General features: G+C 48.1%; 1 protein-coding gene across 2 annotated transcripts; it reads right to left on the bottom strand.

Moving 5' to 3' along the window:
- Positions 1-591: 591 nt before the first annotated feature.
- On the bottom strand, positions 592-22,113 carry LOC131816326 (uncharacterized). Of its 2 annotated transcripts, none has more exons than XM_059148969.1 (5): positions 21,900-22,113; positions 13,701-13,897; positions 4,020-4,147; positions 1,855-2,028; positions 592-835 (listed from the first exon to the last, which is right to left on the bottom strand). In XM_059148969.1, exons 1-5 carry the CDS (start codon positions 21,965-21,967, stop codon positions 605-607), a joined length of 798 nt encoding a protein of 265 aa, XP_059004952.1. In that variant the 5' UTR covers positions 21,968-22,113; the 3' UTR covers positions 592-604. The 2 variants fall into 2 exon arrangements, with proteins under 2 accessions (XP_059004952.1, XP_059004953.1); XM_059148970.1 differs by having other exon boundaries at positions 1,855-2,001.
- Between the last annotated feature and the right edge of the window lie 1,522 nt (positions 22,114-23,635).

Raw genomic sequence — 23,635 nt, 5'->3', positions numbered from 1 at the left:
TCACCCAATACTTGCCTTACCAGCTTCCCTTGGGGTTATGGCATGGGCAAGCTGCACCATCCTGGTCAAGAGTTGCTGAAAAATCTACTGAGTGGCTCCCAGGAGAGGTTCTCCTTGTGTGTGCACACGTACATGCACATATATGTGTGAGTGTGTGTACACATGTGCATGTATTTGTAGCATGAGGAGAACATTTGGCCTTCCAGTGTTTGGTGTATTCATGTGAGGATGTGGTGTTTGGTGCAATGGCAACTACTTTGTCACCACATGGAGTAAATCCCAAGGTTGCCATCCAAAACTCTAGTGATGATAGACCAGGAAATGGAAACAGTGGGGTTCTTGATTCATTGTACTGTAGCCAACCTTTCCCCCCATCTTTAGACTTCTGAGAAAAACCTATTGGATATCCAGTTCTGGTTAAGTACTGCAGTTCCTAATTGTCTCACTCACAGAATATTCACACAGAGGCACGTTGGTGGCTCTCAAGCTATCTAAAGTTTAAGTCAGGTTTGAGAATGTCTCAGCATTCCTGAGTCTCTGGACTCTCACTGTTGTAATGCAAAGCCTTGCAGTAAGGTGCCAGAATGCAGTTTTAAAATTTTTATTATTTCATGTCATTAGATTTTGTTGCTTTAACTATTGGGGGGAATAAAGGGATCTTAATGTGACTCGCTGGCTTCTCTTTCTCATGGTTGCTGTCATCTTTTTTCATACCCAGCTCTGTGGAAGACAAGGATAAATCCTGGAGATTCGCTTCGGTGGTGCATGAAATGCCCATTTTCTGTAGGTGTGGACTCATGGGCATGTCTTGGGGAAATACCAGTCTTCGCATTTCCTACAAGGTGGAGAATAGTGGCAATAGCATATAGCTTAGCAGGTTCATATCCTGGCTCTGCCCTGAGTGTTGATAATCTTGGGCAAGTTACTTAACATGTCTCAGCTTTTCTTGCTTCATCGATAACATGCGGATGTTGATGTGGCAGAGGTCATAAAGATTAAGGTTTGGTAAAATCTTTAGCACTATACCTGGTAAATGGTACAAACCCAGCACATGGATGCTGTGGTTCCCAATCCATGGGAAAACAAGGGTGAATTTGTCACCCTGCCAACTGGTGAAGGGAACAAAGTTGGGAAGAAGTGATGATGAATGAAGGTGGTAGACAGAGAATTTGTTAACAAAGGAGATTCCAAGACCCGACCCAAACCCTCTGAACTGAAATCACTATAAGCCTGGGAATTTACATTTTAATTAGGCTTCCCAAGTGATTCATATGCACACTCAAATGTTAAAAATCATAAGAGTGTATATTTAGAAAGGCATTACAGTAATGGTTTTAAGGAAATGCATTTTGGAATGGTACCACTTGAACTGACCCGAGTCCAGAAGGTCACAGGTAGGATAGAAGGATAGGACCGAGAACCATCTTCCCTTATTACAAAAGCTTCCCTTTCCCCCAGAGCTCTGTCTCCTCTTGAAATGGTCTTATTTCAGAACACCAAGCTGCAAACATTTGCCTTCAGATCTCCCCCTAAACCTAAGGTAACCATCCATTAGGTACTAGGCTACCTTTAGTCTCTTGTGGTAGATGAGATTATTGTTCTCAGTTCTTCATTCCCTCCTACCTACGAACTTGCAGTCAACAGAAATGGAATGAGTGTATTTCTCTGCAGGCTAGCAAGTGAGAAACACATGGTGGTTGCAATGGTAAGTCAGTAAATTTGGGGGATGTTTGTTACGCAGCATCCTTGTGGCCAGAATTGACTAATACCTTTCTTAAAAGGGGAAATAACTGGGGTTTGCTAGTGTTCTCACTGAAAGACTTAACAACTCTTTTCATGGGGAAGCTTGCTCACCGTTGTGGCAAGGGCCTGGAAAGGGGAGAAGATTTGTCCAAACTGATAGCACTTGTGCACGTTGATGTCTCCAAAGCGACTGCGGCGCTCCTTCCGGCCGGCCAGTCTCTTCTCTGCCTTCATGTCCATGAAGTGCCGGAAGGGGCCCTGCTGGGGCAGACGGGCCACATGTACCTGTAGCGAGGAGCCGAGGTAGCACGTGGTTCCCAAGTTCCACGTGCTCACACCGAGACAAGGCGTGTTTTTGACAACAGCCAGCTCTTGTCCCTGCCTCTTGATATCAGTTAGATTCCCACTGACCTTTCTAAATTTTCTGTGACCTTGGGAAATGGATCAAAGGGGCATCCTTTCTGTTTGTTGCTGGGAGTCCTGCATGCTAGGTTGAGTGTCAGGGCACTGAGCTCTAGTTATGAGCCCGCCCATCGCTATAGGACCTTGGCTCAACACCCACCCATATGGTAGATTCTTTACAAGGTCTTTTTCCAGCCTGGAAATGGCACAGATTATATGAAACTGGAATGTCAAGAATGCCATGGGTTGAAAGCTATCCTTCTTGGGGGCAAGGAGCAGGAGGCAGGGTGTGATGTGTGTTGAAGGGTCCTAACTTGCGATTCTAATCTCGCTTCTATTAGAGACTGAGAAGCAGAGGAGCCCTGCGTACATTCCACTAGGAGAAACACCACCATAAGGTGCACAGTGAATTTCCCCAGCCAGAGAGTTCCCCTTCACTGCACCCTCTGCCCAGACCCAGCTCTCTACTGGAGGTGGTCCTGCTGGGTGCCCACTGCTGGGCACGTCCAATCCCTGCCTTCTGACTGCCATGATGTTTGTTTTCATGGGGTCGTCCTGATTCTTGATCATCTCACCCTCACTCAGCTCCCTCTCCTGCCCCAGCCTCTTTGTGCAGACAAGAGAGCATCAGATTATGCCTACATAATTGGTTTCTTCAAGGAGCTGCTACCCCTCTTGCTTGGCCCATGTGTGGCCAGTGGGAGAGTGGTGCCCAGTTTCAATTCTGACCAGGGGGGCCACCCCAGGCACGCCCTGCCCTCCGTGTCTGCAAAGGAGGCTCAGCAAACATTATCTCTATTCACACTGTAATACTTTTACACCCCACAGGGCAGGGGCATGGCTGGGAACATGGGCAGGGGACACACTCCTGTGGCTGATGGCCCAACATGCCCTCTTCCTGGCCGACACACCTGCACGGGTGGGGGTTACTTAGGAGTGGGTGGCCGGACACGTTGTAGGGCCCTCATCCCAGTTAGGGGTTTGGGCCATTTCCTGCCTCCCACACAGCAGGAAACACGGATGTGTCTGTTGTTTTACTTCTTTCTAGGATTGCCCATAAGGAGCCCAGAGGACACAGCACTAGCAGCTCTGGGGGCGGGCAGAGGGGCTGACCAAAACCTGGGGCCCCGAGGGATGCCAGAGATCCAGCATCCCACTTCCTGGATGGAGAAACTGGGACCCAGCCAGTGGGAGGGCTTTGCTGAGGTCTCTCTGTGACCTTCTCTTGCATCAAGTATAAATTCACTGCATTGCTTCGGGGTTGGTGACTCTGTTCCGAGGATGGTGCTATTCAGAGCCCACCTTGGAGAGTGAGGGCATGAAGCAAGCCGTGGGAGTGTAGATGGGGCCTGGGGTGCCCTGAGCATTCTGGAGGGGCCAGAGCCCCCCGGGAGGGTCCCAATGAGAGACCTCCCATTGAGGCTTCTCCCACTCTCCTTTCCCTGGTTTGCCACGTGGGCCTTCTCGGGCAGAGCCAGCATCTTCAGCATCATCATCACCTCCTTAACCCAATTAACACGTGCCTCCGTTTCTGCCTGGGTCTCCTCCCCCTCCACCCCTGCCCTGTCTTACTGCCCCCCCCCCCACCTACCTCCCTCCTATTCCTCTTTTAAGGCTCTGATTTTGGCTTCCAATGAAGGGCCTCCCCCAGCCAGAACAGGCTCCTTCTCCTCTGGGCTTGCAGACGATTGACCCCAGAGGGGGTCTGTGTGTCCCACCTGGCTTCCTGTGAGTGTCTCACTCCACTGACTCCTGCTCCTGTGGTCTTTGTCAGGGCTTCGCTTGCTGAGTGTACTCCGTGGGGGGGGGGGGGCACACCCTCAGTCCTCAGCGTGCAAAAGATAGGGGGAAAGAGGGATTTTTGGAAGACTCACGTCATGTATTCGTAAGCTCTTTGCTATTGGAAGAGAAAAGTCCCAGCTTCGTCCCACAGCTTTGGTGGTGCTCAGACTCGAGATTAATGGTGGATAAACAGGTCCCAGCGGGATCGGTAGCTTCCAGTCTGTTCCAGGGAAGTGAGGAGAGAAATGCCACACTCTTAGGATCCATGCACAGCGCTAGACCTAGCGTTCGTATCTTTGGGTTTGACCCCCACCCGCAGAATAACAAGGGAGGTTTGCGCCCCAGAGAAGGAAGCAGACCCTCAACCCAGAGCCCAGAAGGAAAGCCCTCATTAGGAAAGACACATGGAACCTGTAGGATATTCTGATTTGCTTTCTGGAATCTGATCAGCATAGTGGGCCGTTCTCTTTGCTAGGTGGATTATTGGCAAATTGTTTTGCGGATGCCCCATGAGTTGATTGCTGCTCTGGGGAGTTAACCGAGTAGAGAAGCTCATTATGGGGTCCAAGACGGTCATTTAATCAGGTTAACTAAATAACAAATTAGGGGACCCTCTTGCTTTTTTGGATTTGCGAAGAATTATTTTTTCATATTCACGCAGAAGCCTGCCAACCTTTTCGGGCTGGGCCGGACGGTAAATAGGCTGGGCTCGGCGGTCATATCCTCTCTGTTGCAGCCACATGGCACGGTTATCGCGACACAGAAATAGCCACAGATGACACGTAAATGAGGAGCTGTGGCTGTGGTTCAATAAAACTTTATCGATGGGCACCAAATGTCACTTTCATAGGATTTTCATGTATCACAAAATATCATTCTTTTGATTTCTTTTTTTTTTTTCCAGCCATTTAAAAATGGCAAAACCGTTCTTAGTTTGCAAGTCATCGAAGACAGATGGCAGGACAAATTTGGCCTAATGGGCTGCAGTTTGCCAACCCCTGCATTAGTGGATGCTTCAGTACACCCCCTGTCACAAGGAGACAAGGGCTAATTTCCAAAATAGAAATGAGGATTCTGAAGTTTTCTCAGCAGTTTCAAAATCACTGCGCAAGATAGACAACTGGCCCGTCACCAAGCCTGAAGCAAACCAAGCCAAGGCTGGCTGGCCTAATTCAAAGACAAGATCTAGGGTTCCCAGGGACCTTGAAGCCATACAGTTCATCTTCTAGACATGATGCGTGACCCACATTGAAACCAGTTAGGGACACAAGGCTCGCTTAGAGATACAAGGCTCTGGAGTCCTGGAGTAAATGATCTCATCACCGTGACCCTCAACCCCTGATTTTCACCCTGGCGACTTTGATGTGAAGCAGTTCTGCTTCATGTAACCCAGCTTCGTAAGGATGTTGGACAGAATTTCTACCCCCACCCCACCCCACCCCACCTCCATGCACCAGACACGTAACTGAAGGCAGGACTCCTCCTCTAGGCTTTCCTCTACCAAGCCAGCCGTGACCTTCGGAGTTGCTCACTAGACCTGCGTCTGGGTGGTACTTGCTCGTGTGGCTCCTGAAAGCATTCAGCAACCCCCAGCTGAGGTATTGCACTTGAACAGAATTTCAAACTAGAGAATGAAGTAGGCTTGACAGCGATTTCCCCAGGATGCCAGAGTAGGTAGAAAAAAAAAATAACTCAGAGCGATTCTTTCTGGCGTCTGCCACGATACTTCAGTTTTGAGTCCACAGTAAGGTTCTGATATTTTCCAAAACCTTCATGGGTGGAAGTAGGGTGGTGGAGGGCTAGCAGAGCCGAGCCCAGGGTCTTGTACACAGCGGATTCTCAGGAAGTGTTTATAAGACAAATGAGAGGGGGGAGGCATTTTGGGGGGGGGGGCGCTGGACTGCTAGTTGAAATCCCTCTCGGGGCTCTATGGACATGTGTTACTCTGGGGGGGAAAGGTCCCCTCTAGAGCCAGACAGACCAAATCCTTTCCTAATTTTACACCACCAGCTCTGTCTCAAACAGCTGTCTCTGGCTCAGTGCTATCTTCAAAGAGGAATCGGGGGCGCCTGGGGGGCTCAGCTGGTGGAGCGTCTGACTCTTGATTTTGGCTCGGGGCATGATCTTAGGGTCGTGGGATGGAGCCCCGCCTTCGGCTCTGAGCTGGGCCTGGAGCCTGTTTAATATACTCGTTCTTCCTCTGTCCCTCCCTCTCCCTCTAAAATTTAAAAAGGAAAAAAAAAAAAAAAGAGGAATGCAGCTTTTCTGAGCTTTGCCAAAGTCTCCTCGGTCAGTAAGTGTCTGCTTTCGGCTGCACTGGCAGTCGGTCTTGCTGGAAGCCAGCACTGTTCGGCAAGTGGGAGGAGGCAGCTCCCCCTTCCTGCCCGCACCCCCCCTCCCCAGCTCAGGATGTGGTCCTGGGTTGTGGAGTATGCCCCTCCGCATGGGAGAAAAGCTCCAGAGGGTTAGAAGGGATGGGAGGGGGAGGAGGCTAGGGCTTCATGTGGTTCTTCTCCCTTACAGAGTAATTATGACATTTCGGCAGTTTTTATGTTCTTCTCTTTGGTAATTTTTTCTCGGGGTGGGATGGGGGAAAAGAATGGTTGCCAGGGAGATGGAAGGGAAGTTGGAAAGAGGCTGCCCTCTGGGACTGATTAAAACCGGAGAAAGATACATGGAGTCCTAGAAGACAGAGAAGGTTTTTAAAAAGATTATTTACAGCCGAAAAACTAGCTTCCTGTCCTCCGTCCAGAAAGCACTTCTCGTCTGGTCCAGGAAGGGCATCTTTGCATCTTGGCATTAGACTCTGAGCTCTTGAAGGCACCGTTTGGGTCCTGTTGGTCTTTGAAGCCCCAGCACCCATCCTGAAGTCTGGCATATAGTAGGTGCTCAATACATGCATGTGACAGAGTAAATAAAGACTGAATGAGCGAGGGGAAGACATGCTGAGCACCAGCAGCTTTCTGGGCAATGGATTTTGTGCTCAGCACGATCCTAGCTACTACCCACCCAGGGGTGGGCTGTCTGCAAAAAGGAACAGCGGTCTAGACCTGGGAGAGCACCTTGAAAAGGTGCGAAATGTGTTGAATTTCAGCCTCTTTGCTGCAAATATATGGAAAACTCCTTTATTGCTGCTCACGTGTCTGGCCCGTCCTGTCTTCAACAGTTTCTCTTTAAGGGGAGTTTGGCTTTCGGACAGTGGGAAATGATCAGACTTTGTCTCCAGCAGAAATTCTCTTCCCTGGTGGTGTGTGGGAGCATTTGGGGGCGGCGGGTGTGGAGGATGGGGCTTAAAAAATTCCAAAGCCAGCCGGCACCCCAGGCCGAATGCACCTGTGTTTCGGCAGGTGGGACCCTGGGCAAGCCCTCCAGGGGATTCGACCGAGAGCAGCCAAGGCTAAGAACACCCAGGGAGAGTTGAGTTCACCTGCGTTGACACGATATTACTAGACAGCTGCTCCTCTGACTGCAAGTTCGTGGCCAAACCGGGGTGGGAGGTAGTGGGGGGACGTTTAAGGGTGGAAATAATAATCCTGTGGATGATAGTCTTTGATTGGAGTCAGCACTTTTTATTTTTGACAGTGACTTCAATAAGTGAAAAAATAAAACCTTGAGACTTTGTATCAAAAAGTCATTTAGTTGGATTTTAAAGCTTTATTGCTTTTTGGCAGCTTTTGAAGGGGGTTGGGGTAGCGAGGAACATTTAGTGTTAAGAGAAATGTCATGATTTTTTTAGAGTGAGGTTGACATTATTATTTTCTGAATCCCCAGCTCCTAACGTGGGGCCTACCATGCAGCAGATACTTAGAAATGCTGGAATGATTACAGCAGTTACTGCTTGCTGGATGCTTCCTGCTATCTTCACCTCATTTCATCTTTAGAGTAACCATGTACAATAGGTCCTATTTGAATCTTCATTTTACAGGGTGTGGTGGCCGACTTCTAAGATGGCCTGAGATTCTGTCCCCTATTATGGATGCCTTTTATAGTCCCCCTCCCCTTGAGTGTGGGAATATGATGGGATACAGCTCATAGGTATGTTACATTGTGGCAAAGGTGAAGGGATTTTGCAGATGTGATTAGGGCCCCTGATCAGTTGACTATATAAATTAATTAAAAGGGAGTTTATCTTGGGTGGGCCTGACCTAATCAGGTGAGCACTTTAAAAGAAATTCAGGGGGCTTGAGACTCAAGTCATGCTGGGCATGCAGAAGGATGTCACCATGATTTTTTTTTCTTTTTCTTTTCTTTTTTTTAAAGATGTATTTATTTATTTGGTGAGGAGAGAGAGAGGGCACACAAGAGCAGGAAAGGCAGAAGGAGAGGGAGAGAATCCCAAGCAGACTCTGCACTCAGCAGGGAGCCTGGCATGGGGTTCGATATCATGACCTCAAGATCATGACCCTGCGATCATGACCTCAGTTGAAACCAAGAGTCTGATCCTTAACCGACTGTGTCACCTAAGCACCCCAATATGTCACCAAGATTTCTAAAGCTGCAAGCAAATGGACTCTGGTGACAACCCTGAGTCTCAGATAAGAGCTGAGCAGAGGACCCAACTAAGCTGTGATTGGACTAACCCACAGAAACTGAGATAATGAGTAGGCGTTGCTGTGACCTTCTAACCCCGCGGTAATTTGTCACACGGCAATAGAAAACAAATACACTAGTGAAGGAATAATGATGCAGACAAGTCACAGGACTTGGCCAAGGTTGCATATTAGGAATGGTGGAACTGTGTGTGGAACCCTGCTGTTTCTGACCCCTTACTGTTAGTGACATTCACTGTTTTACTGTTAAGTGAAACCGACTGTTTCACTAACGTCGGTTTGTGAAATAAGGCTCATCTGCTTCAGCTCACCGATGTTCCATAAATATAAATGGAACAAAACCAAGGCTGATACCAAACCCTGCTGCTTGGTGGAACAAAGTGGAATCAGAAGCAGGATGTGTCAGCATACATCACACGTGGTTTCTACACACAGCGGGTGTCAGAGCTAGGGTGTCTTTTCAGACTCTTGCTCCCAGCTGTCCCCACACGTGGACACATTCTCACTTACAGGAGAAGGGCTGAGGAAAACCCTTCTAAGAAGGACCAGGAGCACAAAAGCCAATTTACGGAGCGTCAAAGAAACCTCAAGGAGAAAAGAGACATGGCCAGTGGTCACGTAGTGACACCCATCTGTTTTGCTCCCGTTGAGATGATGCAACCGACTTTTCTGATTTCCAGAGTTTAGATCATCATGATTATTAGGGTTGCCCTTCCTTAAAGAAAAGCTAATCTTTACTGCTAGTAGTGGTAATGTACATTTTAATCTAGCTTTTCCTGTGTGTGTGTGTGTGTGTGTGTGTGTGTGTGTGCGCGTGCATGTGTGTGTGTAAAAGTTTGTTGGTGGGGAAGGGGTGTCTTGGAATGTTACTGTTTTCTTCCAGCCAGCTTGAATGTATCTTTCTCTTTTCTCCTCACTCACCTGTCCTCTTTCTGCCTGGGAGGTAGATGTGATGCATAGAGGTGAGCAGCCATTTTGGGAGCATGAGGACTTATCCTCATGATAAGAAGAAGTCTATGAATGGCTTGGGTCTCTGATGTCATCATAGAGCTCCCGCCAGCCTTGCACTGCCTTCCTCTGGACATCTTGTCATATGGGGGACATACACACCTTTCTGTTGGTGGAATTTTTTTTTTTCTTCTCCCTTCAGGTCACATGTAATTCTGTCTGATACGAAAATCTAAAAAATAATGTACACTCCCCAAGTATTTGAAACATACTTGGTAAGTATGTTAACACAGTGTTAACGTGTGCAAGGAATAATCATTATAATTTAAGGATCCTTTCTAGAGTATAATGAGGGTGAGGGGGGAACTCAGGGATGCCTCTCTCCTTCATTACTGACTCATAGGAAGGATGCATAATGGTGTGAGAGGAGGAATAGGGTGGCTGAAATAGATTTGAACCACAATAATGAATCACTCATTGGCCCTGATGTGTTTAATTTTGTCTAAGGCACAGAAGACCCAAGAAGGAGCTGTTCTTTGTCTTTGAGCAACTCTGACGTGAGCATCTGTTTGAGATCTGAAAAGTATATTCAGATTCGGGGTGAGATGAGTGGGGTTGCCCACTGCGCATGTCATTGAGGTGATCGCCTTGTATCACTGCATACAGGATCTGTAACAAGAAGGGGACAGAACCACTTTTCCCTCCCTGGTCCAATCACAGCTGAATCACTGAATTCAGCTCGGGGCATCTAGGTATATCGTCCCTCATTCATTGTGATTTGGGGCATGGCCGAAGGACGTGGGAACAATTAGACTGAAGGAGAGAGAAGCCACTGGGAGACACGGCAGCTAGGAAAGACTGCTTCATAGCAGAGTGATCAAACCCAGCTCACCCCACCATCTCACCCTGCCCCAACAGATGGAATGGGAACCAGTGATGGAAGCTTCCAGGAGGCAGTTCTGGATGGGGATTTGGATTTGCTTAGGATGCTAACAGCTGTAGCTGCCGAAGACAGAGTGGCCCAGCTCAATAGATGGTCCTGTCGTTGCTGGCACTTTAGATGGAACAACTGTTTGCAGAGATGGCATCCAGGGGACCCCGCGGGTCACGTGTTCGCACCTTCGCTCAAGAGTTAGAATTACTTAGTGTCTACTGTGTGTCAGGCTCTTAATGGTCACACTATGACCTTGAAGATCTCTCCTATCGTGGTGATTCTCTGATGCTCTGAGCGCAGTGAACTCGGTTTTGCACAAAGCAGAACCGAAGCACCCAAATCCGGGACCAGTTGCACCAAGTCATGTGGCCTGTCAGCGGTGGACCCATCCCTGTCTCTGAGCTTTTGCTCTGTCTCCTCTCCTTTCTCTTTCAATCATCTGCTGCTTTCAGAGAAAACCAAGTCATGCTCTGCTAAGCCATTAGGCTTGGGGAGCGTGTTTAGACAGGATGTGCAGTTACCCAATACTGGGCTGAGTGATGTGTTTTCCTGACTCCGACAAATTGAAGCAAGCTCTCCTTTTGATCTACAATCTTCCAAATCGCCCCAGACCCCCCTCCCCCCGCCCCCGAGCGGAGGCGGGTCACAGGCAAGGGATGTGGTTCCGATTTCATACAACACATGGCTTTCTGACTAGGGAGTGGCTGAAGATTCCTGGTGCACTTACCCATGCTTCGCTCAGCCTCGAGATTCCAAAGATTGCTGTGCAAACCGCACACTTCTCAGGGAGCCCATTTCCCCCAATCCTTAAACGTGTATGAACCTCCCCCCCTCCCTTTTTCTATTCTCTCTCTCTCTGTCTCCCTCTCCCATGCACGCGTGCACACACACACACACACTCTACCACTCCACTGTCGATCTGTACATCCTACACCCCCTATGGACGTTTCCAGCCAGGATCTCTTGCCTGGCAGGCCCTCTGTGGGGTTGGGAGTGCCTCTCAGGCAGCGAAAAGCAGCCTCGCCTTTGCAGCCGGTCATTCCACCAGCAAGGGGTCCTTCAGCGGAGGCCTCTCCGAGCTTCTGAATGCATCAGGCTTGCAAGACGGAGGGAGAGCAAATTGGCAGCTGTGTTGGACCGCCTGACGCTGGGAAAAACATCTGTTGGAAAACTTGCTTTGTAATTTCCTGAGCCTTTTGGGGTCAGAAGTGGGTAGAAACCCCCAAATGGAAGAAAAGCCTAATTACTTTCAAGTGGGAGGAAAATAAGAACCAGAAGGGCTCACATGGGGGCCTGTGGCTGGTCTGTGGATTCCCAACCTCAGGCTCCCAGGATAAATGCTTCCAAAGCTTCCCCAGGCACTACTTTCTTCTGGAGCGAGCCCTGGCATTCTCCTGGGATAACTGACTTGGCCCAGACTGGACCGGAGCGGGTGGGAACACTGCTCACATTCACCCTCCACCAATATTGCTCTGCAAGGCTGGGGGTGAGCTGGAGAACAGCTCGGGGCCCCTTCATGCTTTCACTGCAGGCGAGTCTTTGATCACCAGGCTCGTTCACCAAGGTCGTTTCAGCGCTGGAACGGAGGCTGATGCAGAGTGGGTGCTCCCCGGAGATGGATGGAGTGAGGGAATGCGTCTGCCTTGGTAGCCTACGCACCCCCCAAAGTTCTCGTTGCTTGCATGACTTGTGTGAATGGCTGCTCTGGAAAGCTAAGGTCAAAAAGCAAGGGGGGCTCCGATCAACTGAACAGAACTGGAAAGGAATACAAATTCGGCAGGTCGGAAGAGTGGGGGAAGGGCATACTGCTCTGGGGAGGTATCTGGAAAAGCCCTGGGCTTCCTGGAGTGCCGTCAGCAAGCCTCTGAGCTTGGAGACAGGAGCCGACCAGAGATTTCCCCCCACAGGCCTTCAAAGTTTATAGGTCATCTTCAGCTGCGTCTGCAGCAAAGATTTTGCACTTGCTTGGCTTCAAGGCTGAGGTCTTTATCCCACAATAAAGGGTCTCCCCTCTCTCTCCTACACTGCTCGGCTACATCTCTTCTCTTTTCTTACCCTGCAATTCTCCTTAAATACTAGTTTCAATCCCAGGGAATAAGACCGAGATTTGCAAAAAAAACAAAACAAGACAAAAAACAAACAAACAACCCCCCCCACCCCGACTTTTCAAGCTCTCCTTTATCTGGTTTGGTTGTCGTGGTTTTCCTTGGCCCGAATATGCCTAAAGCTGAAAAGGTTTTTAGGGAAGCGAAACTCTGATTTTCAAGAAATGAGCTCTGGTTGCATAATGAAAGCCCTTTCTGATTCCCCCGCACATAGGTCTCTGGGGGTAATTAGGAGAATTTATGTATCCCCTTCTGGCAACGATCTTTTGTCCCTGTGTTCAGCATGTGGAGGAAGTGATAGGTCCATGTTAATGATCAGAAAAGGTTGTATCTTCCAGGTAGCAAATGAGGCTTAAAGGTAACTTGTCATCTTAAAAATACCCCCTTGCTCTTCCTTCCCCTGTCCCGAGGGGCCCACTTAGTGGAAATGCCATGTTGATGTATTTGCAGGAGGTCTGACTTCTTTAGCTGGAGGAAGGTGGAGATGCAGAGAGGACTCGCCCCAGCCCTCTGGGCACAGAGAGGAGAATATACAAAAGGAGAAACAAGAAGACGTGCTTCCAGCTGGCCTAGCTGCCTTCCCGTGGATCAGCTCCGTGGCCACTGCCTCCCACTCTGAAGACACCTGCCACGGACACTAAGCAATTCGTTCCGCAAAGTAGACGGGAGACGGCATTGGCAAGGCTGTTTCCTGCCTTGATAGGACAAGGATGGGGCTCAGGTCTGTGCTTTGCTGGGCTCACAGGCAGCCCAGCATGGAAGAACCCAACTCAGCAGAAGCCAGGGTGATTGATGGGGCGAAGGGTTGGGGGTCCCTTGACCAGAACAAAGCCGCCTCCCCCCAGCCCCCTCAGCCCTGGAATGGTGCCCTCTGCTTTTCCTCCCAAGGATCAGTTTCCCTCACTGAGAAGATGAGACCGCCTCTGGGACCCACAGCACAGAACGCGGCCACTGAGCTAACGGGCTTGCGCGACCTTTCTTTCCACTGTTCTGGGCCTTTCTGGCCCAGCCCCAGATTGTACCTAAGTATGGAAACTAGAGCTCTGGAGCCAGAAGCTCGGTCATGAACAGCAGGAGCTCTGCGGACTTGCTGGTTTGCAACCACAGTGTTTTCCTACCCTGGCAGCTCTGTGCCTGCGTGAGAAGCTCCCGCTCCAGGACACCATCGTATAAACCCAAAGGGAGCCTGCAAATGCACGGGCGTGGGGTCTGTCCCCAGCCCCGGGCTGGCCTTACCCTTGGCGTCTCTTCGCGGTTCTCTTTTGCCAAGAGATGGGCCTTCCTTAGTAGCCTTGTCCTCTCCTTTGTCTTTGGCTTTGTCCTTAGAGATCTGGGCGCCTTGCCCCTTCTGCAGCATCTGCCCATCGGGCAAGGGCTGGCCTTCAGGCAGATCCTCTTGCTTCTTGTTCTCTTTCTTCCTCTCAGGGGGAGCTCTAAAGGATACAAAATCCACCATCAGCGGTGATGTTCTGAGGGACTCAACAACCCCCAAGTGAGTGGCCTGAAGAGGAAGTTACGGGACCGGAACTTGCAACTTCATGAAATATTATTTAATCTGGGAAGAAAATAAATGGATGCTGTCAGCTTATTCTTGTGTATTTGCACAGCACAGTCATAAGAGAAGGGTGGGGGCGATCCTCCAAGTAGCAGAACAATTGGAGAACAGGGGTCCCACAGCTAATGCTTCCACCGGTGCCACGAAGGAATTCCACACTTATGCGCACGGATATATTGCAAAGAAAACAGGTCTTACGCGGAGGAGACACAGGAGGTCAGGAAACATCTAAGAGCTGGTGTGTGTGTGTACATATAGAAAAAAATATATTTACATAAAATATGTATATGTATATTAAAGATTTTCTTTATTTGAGAGTGACTGAGAGAGAGAGAGAGAGCACGGGTGAGGGGAGAAGCAGAGAGAGAAGCAGACTTCCCGCTGATCAGGGAGCCCGATGTGGGGCTCGATCCCAGGACCCTGAGCTGAAGGCAGGCGCTTAACCCACTGAGCCACCCAGGCGCCCCCTGCTGTGTGTATTTTTACTATCAAGCAATTTTCTTTTTAATTATTTTTTTATTTGAGTATAGTTGACACACCATGTTACTTTAGTTTCAGGTTTACACAGTACAGTGATTTGACTTCTCTACACTTCAGGCTGTGCGTGCTCTGCACGATGTAGCTACCATCTGTCTCCGTGGTATTTCTTCTTTATAGGGTAGGGGTAATCTACTGCTCATCCAACTGTGTTTTCTGTTTCTTTTTCCTCCCCATTTCCCATTATATCAATTATTTGTGTTTGGGGAGAATATTAAGCCATTCTTCAGTGATTTTCTTTTCTTTCTTTCTTTCTTTTTTAAAGATTTTATTTTAGAAAGGGAGAGAGAGAAAAGGCATGAGCAGGAGGGGCAGAGGGAGAGGAAAAGAGAATCGCAAGCAGACTCCATGCTTAGCACAGAGCCCCAGGCGGGCTCGATCCCAGGACCCTGAGATCCTGGCCGGAATTGAAACCAAGAATGAGACATTTAACCGACTGCGCCACCCAGCATCCCCTTCAGGGATTTTCCAACATCCAAGTCACTGCTCTGGACAAGACCCACGAAGGAAGAGGGTCCTTCCTGATCTGACCTGATCTGCTCCTTTCTCCATCTTCTCTTCTACTCCACCTCCCTGCCCCCCAGCCCAGTGCTCCTTCAACACGAGAACCATCTCAGTGCCCTGGAAATGCTGCTGGCTCTCGGGCTTCTGGGATCGGCTTGTCTCTCTCCCTCTGCCTGGAATGCAACCTTTTCCCCCACTTCCCTTCCTTAAATACTCATCCACCTGGAGAACTCCTACTCATTACTTCCTCTATGGTGCTATTCATGACACCCCCCAGTTCTCACCCTGAGATATAGACCTTCCTCCCTCTGTTCTCCATTATCTTTTTTTCCCAAGATTTTATTTATTTATTTGAGAGCGAGAGAAGGCATGCTTGAGAGTACGACGGGGGGGAGGGGCAGGGAGAGAGGGAGAAGCAGGTTCCCCATTGAGCCAGGAGTCCGACGTGGGGCTCGATCCCAGGACCCTGAGATCATGACCTGAGCCAAAGGCAGACGCTTGACCAACTGAGCGACCCAGGCGCCTCTCTGGCATCTTTCAAGTATCTCCATTTTAGTAATGACGAGTTGTGCAATAAATGGTCTGTTTTCGTACCTACATCCACGGTTAGATTTTATGTTCTATGAAGTCACAGCCTCTATCTCATCTTCCTTAACACATAGCACTATATCTAGCAAGAGGCAGATCCTCAATCCGTATTGGATGGATGGATGGATGGACAGGAGGATGGATGGATGGACAGATGACGAAGTATTAGGTAAAGGTAGAGAAGAACAAGACAGTAGATTCAAAATATGAACTATGTGGAAGGGAATGTCAGATGGGCACATGTAATCAACCTCTGATCTGCAGTGATGACCAGAATTAGGTGGGAACAGAAAGTCAAGGCTGGGACTTCTGGTCCCCGTGAAGGTTGCATCTGGGATTCATCTAGAATGTCCGACTACAGTAAGATGCTCAGAAAGCTGGACGTAATTTTTGCTTTGGAATTCTGTGGTTAGCGCTAAGTGGCAGCATTCTCTGGTGGATTTAGCTTTTTCCCCTGAAACCCAAAGAAATGTAATCTGAAAACTGGCATCCTAGAGGTGATAATTAGAAGAAAATGGTTAAGGATATAGAAACATCCCAGTCTCTGTGTGGAGCCTCAGGTTAGGACCTGTCATTGAAATACCTTCACTGATATTGGACAGAAACCTGAACATTTCTCCATGCCATGCAAATCTTTGAAAAGTGCATCATTTTTCTTTGATGAGTCTAAACTTGGTTTCTGAAGTTGTTGCTCCTGAAACTTTGCTTCCCTTAGGATCCCTCTCTCGCTTCTCTCGAAAGATCCACTAAGCAGTTTGTAAGCTGCATAGTTGCAAGTAGGTGGAAAGTTTTTTTAGGGAAACAAAATTTTTTAGTTTAAAAGAACATCTGCTCTGTGTCTGATCACTAGATGCCTCCAACTTTTCTAGCAAGTTGTAACATTTGTACTGACAACCCTAAGGCATATTTTGGCACATTATGAAAATCTACACTCAATAGATATGTTATTATACATGCCTTTAGTGCCCTATTCGAGGACCCTAACGTGCCTCCCTCACTTTGGATTGCTTGTTTATAAAGTTGTAGCTGTGCTTTACTGTTGACCAGACCTAGGCAGATAAACGCCAATGAACGTGGGTTCACAGGACTCAATTAAGCCTTGCCTTGCCATCTGGGGGCCTTCGGGGAGCTGGGGATGTCCTCCATGAGAGCACATCCTGACACTTCAAAAATTATACTCACACAGTGTTGAAGGGAAGAGAATACGTTTTCAAGGGGCCCAAGTCAAGCAACCAGTGACCAGATTGCCATCTGTTTCAAATTAAATGTGTTTATTATCTTTGCATCTTGTTCCACAGCTCCACATCGTCAGTTAGAAAATATCTTTTGGGATCTTAACTTACGCTCCAAGGCATGTGTTTATAAGTTTAACTGGCTGTTTGCTTTCACATGCAGGCAGTGATCTCTGCCTTCACTTTGACTCCGGGCTTTGTCGAGGCTGTGGGAGAGGGCCTGTGGGTCCTGGTCATTGATACTCAGGTCTTGTTGTCCTCGTTCTGTCTCTGTTTTTCTTTGTTTCGTGAAGTCCCCAACTCTATGTTAATCGTTCACAGTAGAGAGCACATCAGATAGAGCCAGAGCTTCTCTGGCCAAAAGAATTAGGAGCTGAGAGCTGAAGGTGAGAAGAAGCTGTACAAAGAGACACTAAGGGATGAGCATCTGGACAGTGAAGACGGTCCCAGGAAAGGCTCAGAGACGGTCCAGGACTAGAATATTTGAGGAAGAGAAAGCAAACCATTGTGGCTGGAGAGGGCAGGGAGAGGGAAAGTGGTGTGAGATGCAGCGCAGGGAGGCCAGTGTCAGGTCAGGCAGGGCCCCATGGGACATGTTCAGGGTTTTAGATTTATTCCAGAAGCAAGCAGAAAGCCAGGAGCACTTGGCATGTTTGGATTTGCATTTCATGAGGATGAGGCTGGCCAGTCTGTGAAGAAGAGATTGGAAGGAGGAAGACGGGTGGGGAGGCTGTGGGGGAGGGGCTTGCATCAGTCTTGGTGGAGGTGGTGGGGGGAGGGGGAGTAGACTCGGCAAGCCTCCCCTCCCCCCCCCCCCCCCCGCCCCGGTCCCCAGCTAGAGGCGACAAGAGACAAGAAGACCCAGAGACCCGTTGGCCTTCTGACCTGAGCAACAGGTTGAAGCTGGTGCTACTTAGAGAGAAGGGACAGTCCTAGGGGCACAACGATGTGGAAGGGCGAGGGACCGGAAATCCGTTCTGAAGTATGACCTGGGGACACCTGATTCTCAGCTCTAGGGAGACATGAAGAAGTCCCGTGGTACTAAGTCTCTTGAAAGGGTTAAGTTTATCATTTATTGGTGTAACTTTAGAAGTAATGACAAAAACCTCTGGAAGACCCTGTCGTGGAGCTTGTGACAACTCAGGTTGGGGGACATCAGGGATGGCTCAAGGGTCAGCAATAAATCTGGGGAGCGGCATAGCGGGTGGGAATACGTAACACTGGATTTTCTCTTCTGCAACTTCTCCTTCGATCAGACTTTATTCCTGCGGGGCGAGGAGTGGGTGCGGGGAGTCCGGGAGCTGCTGAGGCTGAGAGGGATGAGACAGACAGACATCCAGAAAGGAAGATGAGAAACGTGACCTGGAGAGAGAGAGAAGGACTCGGGGCTGGGAAGGCATGCTTAGGGGATGATACAAGGTATTGACTTAATATTGTCCTTTGAGTTTCAGTGAGCGGAACTCATTTGTTTTTCAGCACCGTTACAAATGACGTTTTGCTCTGTAAAGCAAGTGTGGAAAAGCACGCACTGAGGGACCTCGTAGCATTTCCTCAGCCGCGCCCCTGCCTTTCTATTCACTCTCAGCAGATTCTGTTTGTTTTTCCACCCGCCTGCCCACTTCCGAGCACACGCTGTCCCACTCTTTACCTTGCTTATCTTCTTTTCTGCTTGCTTATCTCTTTTTCTCTTCTGGATGGTGCTTTTAGAAAGCACAATATTTGGACGGCAGAGGGGCAGCCTACAATGCAAAATGCATTATCTGAAGGTTCTCACTGGCACCTGACTTGGAAGAATAAGATGGTCCCTCTCGATTTCTGATTGCCAATCTACTGTCTCAGAGTCGTGCAGGGGAAAGTCTTTGACTTAGGGTAGAAGAAGCCTACGTTTAGGCGACAGAGAGGCCTGAATTGGTCCCTTAGCTCTGCCATTTTCTATTTTGTGACTGCATGCTTTTGACCTCATGTCTCCAAGCCCAATGTTTTCATCTGTAAAATGGGTATAATGATGTATATACAAATTGTGGGGTTGGTGTAGAGTTTAAGTGATATGACACAGGTGAAGGTCTTAGTATGCATGGTACCTAATTCATGCTGGTAATCACAAGTAGCCCATCATATCATTCCTATAAAACCTACCAACATAATGGCTGTCAGTTGGACCGGAAACAAACACCGTTGGTGGTCTGTAAGGCCTTTGGCAAACATTATGGTGTGGGTGGAGGGGTGCCGGGGTGCTGGGTGGGGTTTCTCTGTCACAGTCTAGCAAAGTCTGCGAACTGGAAGCTTACAGTGTGCTTAACCCACCTGAGAAATCAGATGAAAAAGTGTAATGAAAAAAAAAAAAGTGTAAATGAAAAAATGGGGGCCGTTCCCACATAGGGTGGATTGCAAACTTCTCTTGAGAACACAGAGCTGGTGACATGGGGTCCCCACTGCTCCCTATGGTGACTGTTAGCCGTGACTTAGAAACAGCTGATGCTATGGTTGGAGGTGCCCTTTCCCAGCTCCCTGCCCTTCTTAGACAGCATGGTCTTAGACCTTATAAGTACTCTCAATAAGCTTGTATGGCTTTGGGCAAATTATTTTTTTTAAGATTTATTTATTTGAGAGAGAAAGAGAGAGAGAAGAGTGAAAGTATGAGCAGGAGGGAAAGAGGGAGAGAAAATCTCAAGCCGACTCCATGCTGAGCACAGAGCCCTACATGGGGCTCCGTCTCATGACCCTGAGATCACGACCTGAGCCGAAACCAAGAGTCAGACCCTTAACTGACCGTACCACCCAGACACTCCTTGGACAAATTATTTAACTCTTTAAGTCTCAGTTTCCCCATCTGTACTCTGGACATGATAGTAATGCTTATCCCAGAAGGTTCCTTTAAGCATTAAATCCCATCAACAAAAATCTTCCCACCGTGCTGGGCTTACAGAAAGCCCCGGGGGCTAGCTATTGTTATCATCAGAACACTTTGCGAATTTGTGGGCATCTAATGGAAATACAAACTTAGATGAATACTGGCAGAAGTCAAACTCGGTAAGACAGATGTATGTTACAGGGATATAATATTTTAAAAAAATACCAATGAGATTTTCTTTTTCATACACCCTTGTACTTGATTCGTTCCCCACTCTCCTTTCAGGGAAAAGGTTTGGGGGTAGATAGTCTCCGTTGTCTGTCATATGCACCTTTTGCTTGTTCCCATCCTGGAGCTCACCCGCTGGGTTATATCAGTGAACTGTCTTGCCTCTGCTGTCCAGTTAGGTGTGACCAATGGGATGTTCCAATAGGGGATGGAAAGAGGGGAGGATAACGATGCCAATATTTATTCCTCTGGCTGACTCCTTCCCTGAGGATTTGCCTTGACCTGCTAGGACCCTTCCCGAAGGCTACAGGTTCTCTCTCCACACTCTATCCTTGTGGGTTTGGTGGCCCTTCCCCTCAGGTCATCAGGTCTTGGGTCCAGAGGTCCACTGTTCCCTGCAGTTCCCTTGTACCTCTCCCATATCTTTGCAAAACTACTTTGATCTATTCTACACTCTAAGTCATTGGTTGATGGAGTGTCCACTATCTTGGAGAAAATCAGAATTCTTACAGCCGAGAAAACAGAGTCAATGCTAAGATCCAGATTTGGAGGTGGCATTTTGAGCCCACAGCAATAGAGAAATCAAGCTTTGTGAAGAAAGAGTTTTTTGCATTGCTCGTGGTTTCCCTTAACAGGGAAAGAATGAGGCTAGATCAAAAGAAAACCATCGTGCGGAACGGCAGAGGAAATGACTTAGGGACAATTTCCACCAGACAGAAAGGGGAAGTAGAAGGTGTGGCCATGAGAGGTGGGAACGCAGCTCTGAGAGGGTAAAACCTGGATGTGCACCACAGCTTGGTCACTGAGAAGTGGTTGCCTCTCCCCTCCCAGGCTTCTCCTTGCCCCAGCCCACTAGGCTTCAGCAAAATTGGGGTGATGAGGTATTAGAAACGCTCACAGAAACCCCAATGGTTTGAGGGAGCCTGAGCACATCTTGGCTCACCCACCACAACCCCCTGCTCTGCACTTTCCTACCATGTCCACCAGGGTCTGGAGGCGGTGGAACAGCCAGGGAGGAGGGGTCCTTGAGGCCCGGGGTTTCTGTCTGTCCTGGTGAGAGGATGCCCAGGAGTGAGAGTGGCTGTATCCTGGCATCAGCCTATCATCAGAGCAAGGAAGTGAGACGCCATAAAGCACCCACACCTGGTGATCTGAGGGACCCGCAGGGACGTGCGGGGTCAGCAGCAGGTACAAGATGGACACCCACAAAGGACAGCAAGATGAGCCACACCTAACTAAACACCAAACCAGGACATCCAGGAACAAGACCAACTGGTAGCTGAGAACACCAAGGATCCCTACAAGGCTGTATCAGCTTCCTTCTGCACCCAGATGCCATGTTGGAGGGAGGAGGAGTGAGACAAGTGACTTCTAGAGAAAGGGAAGAAACCACATTTGAATTGATGTAGTATTTACCCATAGGAGGCTGAGTTCATTTCAAAGCAAAATGTTTCAAACTTAGTCAAACAGAATAAGTTATCCACATCAGCGATTCTCCCCACCCCCGCCATCAAGGAGGCATGGCGGCTCCAGAGTGAGAGAGAGTGATGACCGACAACGAGCTTCATTTGCTCAGTACCTCTGAGTGTTCTGTGTCAATGTTGATTTCCTCACGAGACTGACCCTTTACAGTGGACCTTTGCCCCAGAGCCGCTGAGTCACGTTAGGCGTGGTGAATGCATTTACTTTAACACGGTCATTACCTTTACTTATTAAATCATCTTAATATAACAACATGGAAGGAAATTCATACAGAACAATATCCGTATCCCCTCTACCTTATCAAAAAGTCATTCACTTTTTTTTTTTTTAAATGGCTTCTTGTTAAAATACTGGGTGACAGACGGGCTATACCCTGGGCTTAAGGAAGGCTGTGCTCCCAGTTGTAGAACTTGCCCTGGTGCCATAAAGGGAGAGAGAGAGAGAGAGGAGCTGGTTACCTGACGTTGTCACGCGGCGTCAAGCAGTTGCTTACTCGGGAGACCTTCCAATTAGTGAAGTGGGACATTCTTAGGATGGTGTCCAGAGTCAACGGTGTTGATAGGATTTCACACTTTATTTCCTACTCCTTAGCCTTTGCCCTTATACAAAATCCCAGGATTCATGGGGATCTCTCTCCATCCTTTCTCTGGCATCCTAGACCCTGCTTCTGGGGGTTCTAGCTTCCTTTGGAATGTTGACATTATGATGTTCCTAAAAGAATTTTGCAGATGAAATTCCTGGGCCTGTTTTAAAGGGGGGTGGGTAGTGTTGAGGAAGAGAATTTAACTTTGCTTTCCTCTGCATGTTTTCAACCCTTTTTGTTCTAATGATCGTGATGTTTTTAAGGAAGGGTTTTACTTGGGATGGAAATTGTGTTCTGAAGAAAAAAAAAAAAAAAAACAGCATTCTGAAGCCTCCTCTTGCTCTCATGGGCATCAGTCTGATTTTCATCAGTCTGAAGCCTATGCTGTCCTAAGCAGTTTCCTGTTCATGTGCCTCCCTGCGCTTGGATCACTAAAGAAACACAATCAGATCTGTCCATATCCATGAGTAGGGGAGGTGCGTACTGATTGCAACAAGATGGCTGACCGGGGTGAATCCAGAAGTGACATTAGGGATTGGGAAGTCTATCTGTGATGGGTGAAAGCAGCTGGTATTTTGAGGTGCCCTTTGGTGGTCTGTATAAATAGTCCCAAGGGTGTTTTCTCACCAATCCCTACAGTTCTTAGAAGGGCCTTGGGCGATGACAGCCTTGGGGTCCTGTGACAACCACTGGACACTTGTGGGCTTTTCAACTGTGAACATGGAGGGAGGTGGGCGGTTCTTAGAGAAATCCCAGGAAAGAAAATGGCGGAAACACCAACTCAAACCTAGACACAAAATCTATAGAAAAATGAGTGAAATAAACCATTTAAGACTTTATAGTTTTCCCCACTAAAAACCAGGGTCTTGGTACTAGAGGCCTACTGTATTAGTTTTACTGGCATCACCAGATATGAAATCACACCAGCTTAATAAAATGGGAAAAGTCAGGATGGCTCAGTTGGTTAAGCATCTGCCTTCGGTTCAGGTCATGATCCCGGGCCCTGGGATCGAGTCCCACATAGGGATCCGTGTTCAGTGAAGATTTGGCTTCTTCCTCTACTGCTTCCCTTCTGCTTGTACTCTCTCTCTCTTTCTCTCCCTCCCTCTCTTTCACAAAAATAAATAAAATCTTGAAATAAAATAAAATGGGAAAAGTCAGACCATGACAAAGCAGCTTGGCACTGAAGTCCTAGCTTCAGTCAGGATTTCCTCCTTGACCCATGAATAACTGAGAATCACTATTTAGTTTCCAAACATACCGGGGTAGTTTAGGCTGGGTTTATTTTCTTATTTTTGTATTTTATTTTTTGGGGAGGAAAAAAATATTATCATTTTATTATTTTTGATCACTTGATTCATTTGGAACAGATGATGTTCAAAACATATGTTAAGAAGTTCAAATTTTCCTAATTCTGTTTTCTTTTATGACATCACTGCTTTTATAGGTCTGTCAAATATAGACCGTTTCATGTGGCTCTCCTATATATTTTCAGACTATGTTACTGATGTTCACTGTCCCTGCTTTCTTATATTTTTCTGGTTTATTATGTGATAACCTTCCTTGTCCTCAAATACTATCTTTTCAAGGCTATTCCAACTGGCATTTCTG

Source organism: Mustela lutreola, chromosome 15, assembly GCF_030435805.1.
Source record: "Mustela lutreola isolate mMusLut2 chromosome 15, mMusLut2.pri, whole genome shotgun sequence".
Lineage (NCBI taxonomy): Eukaryota > Metazoa > Chordata > Mammalia > Carnivora > Mustelidae > Mustela > Mustela lutreola.
This window is presented reverse-complemented; position numbering and strand designations above follow the sequence as displayed.